The sequence below is a fragment of the Carya illinoinensis genome, chromosome 4 (assembly GCF_018687715.1).
Source record: "Carya illinoinensis cultivar Pawnee chromosome 4, C.illinoinensisPawnee_v1, whole genome shotgun sequence".
NCBI classification, from domain to species: Eukaryota; Viridiplantae; Streptophyta; class Magnoliopsida; order Fagales; family Juglandaceae; genus Carya; species Carya illinoinensis.
Genome location: NC_056755.1, coordinates 44737469 through 44746587, shown reverse-complemented (window position 1 = coordinate 44746587; position 9119 = coordinate 44737469). Strand labels below are relative to the sequence as shown.

The window sequence follows — 9119 nt, the reverse complement described above, 5'->3', positions numbered from 1 at the left end:
TTCTAATATTGTGGTGCAAGCAATACCCATTGACAGTGAAAATAGGCCTCATACAAAAAAAGTTCAAAGATGTGTATCTTTCACTGCATATGAGGTTGTCTCAGCTTGGCTTAATATTAGTATTGATGCTATAAGAGGTACTTATAAAAAATCCACTCAAATGTGGCAAATAATTTTTTATTTTTATCATGAATATAAAAAATCAAACACAGTGAACCGTTTTGTAGGCTCTTTGATGAATCGGTAGTCCTCAATTCAAAAATACATAAATAAGTTTTGTGCATTTTTAGCACAAGTAAAATCATTGCACCAGAGTGGTGCAACGAAGTAAGACAAAGTATATTGCATTTTCCTTTAATTATGCAATTATGTAGGGCTTATTTATGAACTAACAATATTCCATTGAATTTGTAGATTGAGAAGGTAAATTTTATGTACAAAGATATGGAGAGGGCAAACTTCACAATGGAGGATTATTGGTGTTTCAAAAGACACCAACCAAAATGGCAGCAGCACATCATGACCCTTGGTACAAGGAGAAAGCCACACGATAAACATGTAGCCATTGAGAAGGAAAGTGAAGTTGTGGGCTACACTATGAAGGAGAACGTGGAGGTTATTGGTGAGAGAGTTCTAGGCAAAAAGGCTGAAAAACAAAGGGAGAGGAAGCAGAAGTCCTTGGAAGACCACAATACTGAGATCAACAACGCCATAGCTCGAATGACCGAGGATAGACACAAGTGCATGGTAGAAAGGAGAATAGTTGTGCTGAAGGCAGATGGCAATAAATGTGCAACATTTGAACTAAAGAAGAAGAAATTCGATGCCAAAATGATGAGAATGGATCTTGCTGACATGAATGCCATACAACAAGAATACTTCATATTTAGAGGAAAATATTTGAGGCATCAAAGTCCCATTCCAGAGATACATCTCCTTCAACACCTTATTGATGTGTGTAACTGGCTATAGAATGCATTTTTATTTTGATTTTAGTGGCTGCTTAGCCACATGTGAGCTGAAGAAACATGTGGCGGGGTAGCAACTAGGTGTCATATATTTAGACTGAAGTTCAAGTGGCGTGTTTTTGTGTTTGACTTAAATGTAACTGGCTGAAGTTGAAAATGTTGTTGATGTTTTTATGTCCAGCATATGTTTTGTATAGACTCAAATGTTTTGCTAAAGTTGAAAATGTTAGAAATGTTGCTGAATGAAATACTCTATAGATGGTGGAAATTGGTACAAACTTTCAATGTTGCTACTGAAATGTTGGTACTATTTTACGAATTGTTGGTGGAAATGGTGGAAATCTATTCAGTAGATGTTTTGTTTTGGTTTGTCTATTATGGAATTGTCGGTACTGTTATGATCTGCTTTTCACCACTGTTGGGTAGTAGTTGGTGAAAATGTTTTGTTTATGAACTGGTCGCTAGCTTCGGTAATATGGGATTCTTACTCTAATGTCAAGTTATGTTTAATTGTTCCTAGTCGGGTTACAACAACATTTTGTATCAAAATTTACCACACGATTTATCTTAATGTAAATGTGGATGTTGGGTTACTTGGGTAGAAGAAAGGTTGGTGAAAATTGTATATGTGTTTGTTGGGTGCGAGAATGGTTGGTAAAATGTGTTTGTTAGATAATTAGGTTGAGAAAAAATTAGTTGGGAAATAATAATTTTCTACATTAATTAAATTATTAATTAATATATAGAGTGTATTTGCAAAATATTAAAAAGAAATTAAAATTTATTATTAAAATATATAATATTATATTATTATTTTGACTTTGGGATGACTAGTCCAATGTGGATCACTATCTCTATTGGTTTGGATTTTCGAGTCTAAACTAGCTCTTTTATTATATAATATATTTAATTATTAAACATATATTATAAAAAAAAAGTATATATTGATATTTTGACCGTTTCAATCTTGAATCTTAACTGAAAAATTTTGGAAGCATAAAGTTGTAAGCTCAAGTTCTTCTTCTGTTTATTTTTTTACTTTATACGACCATCATCTTTAGAAATAGGAAGAAAAGCTTTACGTTTGTTTCAAAGAATGTTTGGAGGGCTGTGTTGATACCATTTCTCTTTTATTTATATAATGGAATTACATGTGTATTATTTTTTATGAAATATCTTAAATTATTCTCACGCATTGAGTGGGAGCATAGTTTCATAAAACTGGTGTCCCTATTCAATTATACTCTGGGCTACCTGCGAGGGGCTAGAAAGTTCCATTGCCCACCACATCAAAGAACAAGACCCTGAAAGCCACCTTAAAGTGGGAGCACAGAAAAATTGAACTCGGAAAGCTAATACACTAACAAGACGAACCTTGTGCTTCAGAACATCCACCTTCTTATAGCTCGCTCTCAATTGACTTCAGTTTTAGCGAGTCTTTGCAAAAACGCTTCCTTACTAAAACTAGCTTAATATTGAATCCGCTAAAAAAATCCTGTGATCCTATGTCTTCAATGAATATGCTTAGGGGGCTTGAGCTCTTGTAAAACCCACTTCAAAATCCCATGTCTTCAATGACCAGGTTTAAGGGGCTTATCCTCTGCAAAACGACATAATTAGGAGAGTGTTTTAGTCTAAGCATCAAATGTATAAAATTTAAAAGATTTGTTGCAAAGAAAAAGATTGGGAACATAATATTCAGATATATATAAAATAATATTGGGAACATTTTATTCAGATATTATATGTTTAAGTAACTCTACAAACAAAAATTATAACATAAACAGATGAGTGGACGTTATTCAAATAGTTACAAGAATAAGAAAAATGAACTAAATTCGAGTGCCATGTAATGCATGATAGAAAACTCATTTCCACTCATATCTGATACCACTTATGTAATATGTACATTTTTATGACAGCCTGAAGGTACAGATAACGCAAGTCTTAAACTGGAATAGACTTTTCAGAAAATGTTGCACGGAATAGGATCAGTGGTTTGTCAAATTTTATAACTTTGGAAACATAACCGAAGCAATAGAAGCAAGCAAAAGAAACAATACAATTTGTCTTAAATCTTTAGAGCTTGCATTTGACCATCCAAGGCGAAGGTGGTGAGAACTAACCTATTGAAGTAGGGTCTATATGTACAAAGAAACTTGCAGCAACTATCAGGTAGCAAAGAATGAGCATTAGTCCTTTTAAGTAATTTGAATTTCCGTCCTGCATGGTAAAAATAAAATTTATTAGTAGAAAAATGACAGAAATTTCCAGGCAATAGGCAAGACAAACATTTGTCATGGAATTGGATCTGTCATATATGTTTTGCATAGGTAATACACACATATTTTATGATCAGAAAATGCACTGTCTTTGCAAAATATAACATAGGTTGATTATTCCCAATACTATCAGTCATGTCAGCCACCCAGACTCCCAGACCCCTAAAATTACAAAACAAAAGAAACCGCTCACTGGCTAACCTGCAGCATGAAAGCTACCACCAGGACAGTTATGAAAAGCGTGGCTGTCTCAAAAATTTGAAAGTTCAAGTCCATAGGACGTCCCATGGCCCAGCCAGCAACCACGCAAAAGGGAATCTGCAGTCATAGTAACAATTTTGCATTTAAGTGTATACTTAACCCAAATAGGGCAAGAAAAGACAATAGGAATAAACCTTGTAAAAAGAAATAAATGAAATTCATCTGATCAAATGTGCATTTGATCCAAATATGAGGATAGAGGCGGAAGTGTTTCAAGCAGATCAAGCACTCCATAGAATTACTTAAATGATAAAAAATAAGCTAATAGGTCAGACAACTCAAGTCGGAATAAAGAAAGCAGAATGAAGATACACTCTAGTTCAGATATATCCATACTTATATAAGTAAATTATTTCTTCTACATATTTTTATTTTTATTAATTTTTAAAGGGGATAACGCTAGGGACATCATTTTCTCCATGTTGGAAAAATGTACTCAAAGCAAGAATGGGATGGTAAGGTTGAACTCAGGAAGTAATGGCATTAAGAAGCAAGACATGATCAATGTTATAATATTCAGAACTCACCCCAAACATAGATATCTGTGTTGATGAGCCTATTGCCACTCCCAAAGATATGTCCTACATACAACACTGAGTAAATTAAAATTTTAGAGAAGGTAAAAGACTTACGATTGGCCATGCATGGTTGTAATGTTATGCTAGTAGGATAAGCACTTACAAGCTTGTCTTTCATGGCAAAAATAATAGCACCTGCATGCTCTGCAGCATTCCCAACAATTGGAAGTAGAATAACACTGATAAACGCTACTGGGATTTTTAATGCAACAGATGCCCCCTGAATGCATAATTACAAATTGTGAACAATACAAGTGAAACGAACCAATTCCTTTCACCATATATGAACTTAAGAAAATATTTCAATAACTCAAAACTTATGTTATATGAGAAGACACACGTAACAAGAAATGCAAATTTCAAAAATTCTAGGAAGATGATAAGACATTTTTGAAGAACACTGGATATCTGACAAACATAAGCCCTCAACGATAAATAATAAGTTAGTTAAAAACAGAAATTTAGAAACAAGAAACAGAAACAGGGTTTCCAAAAATGACATAGACTTCCATCTTCAGAAATTGTCTATCAATATCCTGGTAGATAATACGGTGCTCCCAAAAAATTTACCACACATCAAAGAACAGAACAGATTCACAGGTCAAAGTCACCTCAATGGCCTCGACCAAGTATTCTGAGAGGATAGAAATCCATGCAGTCAAAATTGATAGCCATATTATTGATTCCCACTTAGAAATCTCAGGAGCTTCTTCATCATCTGAAGTCCCTTCAGTCTCAGTATCTCCCTGAAATTAAGTCATTTAACTTAAAAAAATCAATAGAACATTAAAAGAGAAACTTTTAACAAGTGTTATATGAGAAGTGAATGGCTATACTTTCAAAACCTCGTTATTCAACCTCACATAATTTCTCAACCTCAGTACTCAATACCGTTTGTTAAGGTGTTCATAGAAGCTCACACATTATGATGATTCTTTATTGACCATGGACTGGATGTTCTTAGTGAAACATCCCAAAACTTATCTAAACCCAAGGTGTAAATTATTTAGCTAAATTCAAAATAAAATATGAACACGTTTAGATGGAATGAATAGTCATGTATTTCAATACAAATATGTTTAGAGGTAAATAGGTGGTTGTAGGAACTTAACCCTTTTGTTAAACCCCTTAAACCTGTTGCAAAACATAGTATCTCTACATTGGATAATCGCAATATTCCTCTCTTAACTGTTACTTTGAAAAAATCTCTTTTGGTTGATTGGTTTCCTCCTCCTCGGGATAAATTAAAACTCAATGTAGATGGTTCATCTAAAGGAAACCCCGGGTGCTGCTGGCTGTGGGAGTGTAATTCATACTGCTGGTGGTTCTTTTCTTTATGGATTTTCCAGTTTTCCGGGAAATGGTAGCAATGTATTGGCTGAATTATCTGCTCTTAAGCTTGGCCTTCTAACCTGTTATCAACTCCAGCTTTGGAATGTAATAGTAGTGACTGATTCTCTACTTATTCTTAATTGGTTTCCTCCTCCACAGGATAAACTAAAACTCAATGTAGATGGTTCATCTAAAGGAAACCCAGGTGCTGCTAGCTGTGGGGGTGTAATTCGTACAGCTGGTGGTTCTTTTCTTTATGAATTTTCCAGTTTTCTGGGAAATCGTAACAATGTATTGGCTGAATTATCTGCTCTTAAGCTTGGCCTTCTAAGCTGTTATCGGCTGATCCAGCTTTGGAATGTAATGGTAAAGAATGATTCCCTACCTATTGTTAACTGATTTCAAGAACACAGCAGCCCCCCTTGGCAGTATGTTGATATTTGGGATGGCATATTACAACTTCGAACTTACAGCCAGGTGGAGATAAAGCATATTTACAGAGGCTAATCTTTTTGCAGATGCTTTGGCTAACCATGGTGCTGCAGGTTATGAGCCTTCTTTCTCTACAGTAATGAGACTTCCAAAACAGCAATAAAATGAATACAGATAAGGCAGGTTTTCCTTCTTTAAGGCATTAAAATGTACTAAGTATAGTTTTATTTGATAGGTTTATTTTTCTAAGAGTTTTAAGAGTTTGGTTTTGGGATTTTGTAATCCCAACACTCTTCTACTTGTACATGGTATTCCTCTGCTGAAAAGTGAGGATAGTTAATAAAATCAAGATTAGACCTGTTTCTTAAAATAATTAAGAAAAAAGTATTTCAATACAACACTGACATTTTTTTTATGAGTAATACAACATTGACACACTGTAATAATAAGAAAACGATCTTCCCTCAGCAAATTATCAATGTACAAACCTCATTAACTGGGAGGTACAGGTTCTTCTGTCTCTTCAGCTGAAAAACAAGATAGGATGCATATGCCACAAGCATAATACAGCTACTGAACCTTGATAGGGCTAACTCAGACTTTCCAAAATGTAACTCTGTGTGTGTAGAATGAAGAACAGCAGGAAATAGCAGGCCCATGACTGCCATCAACAGTAAACTAGAATCCACCGCAGCAGCTGCCTGAAAATAAATGTGGAATAATTTGAACTTTATTGTCTACAAATATATAAATGATACAAGAAAGAGTATAAACGACTAAATGTGATTCATTTATTTCAAAGATTATATATGCTCCAATGGTGAAAAAATAACCTTATTAAACTCTTGTTCCCTCTCAGAAAACATGAGCCCGCCACTGAAGAATGCACATCCAAGGACTAGCAGCATGTTAGACAAAATTGAACCCAGTAGTGACTGTTGAACAACACGTATCATGCCACTTCTCAATGCATGAATTGATATTATCAATTCTGTTGCATTTCCAAAAGTAGCATTTAGAAGACCTCCAACTGCAAAGCTCAAAAGAAAGTATCTCAAGTGATCAAAATTGAAAATAATCATATCATGCCATAAAGTAAAGGAACATATAAGTGTAGAAGATGGTAATGATAGTTTTCATTCAGGCTTTCATTGTAAGCAACTAAGCATAACGTCTACGCCAAAATGCATGGGATGGTACATAGTCGTTGGCATGATCTACCCCCGACTTATTGTCCATGAACAAGAGAGATTTCTCTTGATTATTGAAAAAAAGGTCGATGTATTGTCAAGTGAACCATGAAGAGTAACATAAAGTAATACATAACATGTGGTGACACAAGAGTAAGTTATGACACCTTTGAATACTCAGAAAGCATGAGAATCTGACTCAACTGGAGGGAAGAGGAAATTTTGAACAGTAACTTCTTTTTTTTGTTGATCATGGAATGAAATCACAGTTGAATCGAAAGAATTAAGGACAAATGCTAGCAATAACTGATCAATATAAACAAAAAATGCGATATCTTATTGAATTGAAAGGACTTACAAGTGGAGAAAGGAAAGCAAAGAGGCTATTTTTAGGCTAGAACTTAAATAAAATCACCTGTAGGTCCAGTAAAGCAAGCCAGCTGCCTGCATCAAAGCAATCCCACGACATATTAGGTACTTGTCACTTTTCAATCGAAATAAACGCAAAATGAGCACTGCTTAAACAAATAGAATAAAGTTAACAACGAATGTGTTGCTCTCTTCCCCGCTAGGCATGTCGATCCTTTGCAGAAGATTATGCTGCATGAGTCTTCCACAATCAGGTCAAGCCCCATTTGGATTCAAATAAATTGATTTCAACTTATCTCATCTTATTTAATTATTATAATATTTTTAAATTTTTATACAAAATATAATAAATAATTCAAATTTTTCGAATATCAAAATAATAATAATATTAAAAAATAATATTATAATAATATTTTATTCAATTTCCAACTATGATCTCTCTCGTCTCATCTTATTTTAACTCACCCTCGAAAGCTCACCATAGTAAAATAAGAGAAACCTTACTCTGTAGCATAACCCAGACGCTCAGCCAAAGGCATAATACCCAATAAGCACAAAAAGAATACCCATCCCTGAAATGGAATTGAAGAAACAAAATTAACAAAGCGCTTATCCAATGATTATACGGAAGATATGTACTGGAGCGTAAAAGTGTATAAAGGTAGCTCACGTGATGGCCAGAGGATTTATCGACCAAGATTGCTAGAGGGCCAAAAGGGATGAGTAAGTTGATTTTAGCAGAGAGGAGTACGATCTTTATGCTACCAATCACACTATTCATCATGTGTTTCGGACAAAAATTCTCTGAACCGCCAGCAGATGTACGCGGAGGCTCATGGAAAGAATGTTTCTTTCTAGAAATTGACGAAGGACTTACTAAGTTGTCGTCCTCAAATTCAATGACCGATCTTCCTTCTAACGACCCCATCTGTGATTAGCAAGGAAGAAGTGCAAATGCCTTTCAGAAAAGAATCAATGCCAAAGTTTATAGAACGAAGAAGAAGGATAAGACGACGACGACGACGATGATGATGAAGCGAACCTCCACAGTGGAATGGACCCGAACCATTGGTGATTTGTTGCTGTTGTCGTGGTCGTTATCATCCATGAGGTGTAGCTATTCCAAAATAACAAAGAGAGTTCCATCTCCAAGAACAGGCATTACTGCTCTGTAGCGTTGTGCGTTGAAGAACACATAGAAGGACGCGGAATAGACCGACCTCGTGGAGAACTTTCTCTTTGATGAAGTAGAACGGACGGGTTTGTAGGTTGAGATGAGCACAAAAACAAAATACGCAAAATATTCGGAGAGGCAATGGGTGGGAATTACCGGAGCCGGAGATATCTGTCATTCATTCACTTCACCCGTCACGAGATAGCGAGTGGCTATTATGGGAGCATTAAACGGTTTGATTTGATTTAAAAGATAATAATAATAATAACAACGAAAATAAGAAGGAAAAGGAGAATGGAAGCGAAACGTATCATCCCACAACCACTCATATCCCGCCATTAATGCCGGCTACATATTTGTTCGTTTTGTTGTTTACCTTTTTCAAACCGGGGAAGAAAAACATGACTGAATTGTTGAGATAGTGAGAATGGTTTGGATCGGAGAAACTTAAAATTAAATAAAATATTATTAAAATATTATATTTTAATATTATTATTATTTTAAAATTTTAAAAATTAAATTAAAATTTTCAA

General features: G+C 34.8%; 1 protein-coding gene across 1 annotated transcript; it reads right to left on the bottom strand.

The window, feature by feature from the left end:
• Positions 1 to 2179: 2179 nt before the first annotated feature.
• On the bottom strand, positions 2180 to 8893 carry LOC122306790 (vacuolar cation/proton exchanger 3-like). The gene is made up of 12 exons (XM_043119302.1): positions 8455 to 8893; positions 8083 to 8340; positions 7917 to 7984; positions 7459 to 7487; positions 6687 to 6883; positions 6342 to 6554; positions 4701 to 4835; positions 4193 to 4309; positions 4039 to 4092; positions 3452 to 3568; positions 3095 to 3191; positions 2180 to 2568 (listed from the first exon to the last, which is right to left on the bottom strand). Exons 1-12 carry the CDS (start codon positions 8518 to 8520, stop codon positions 2540 to 2542), a joined length of 1380 nt encoding a protein of 459 aa, XP_042975236.1. The 5' UTR covers positions 8521 to 8893; the 3' UTR covers positions 2180 to 2539.
• Positions 8894 to 9119: the final 226 nt, after the last annotated feature.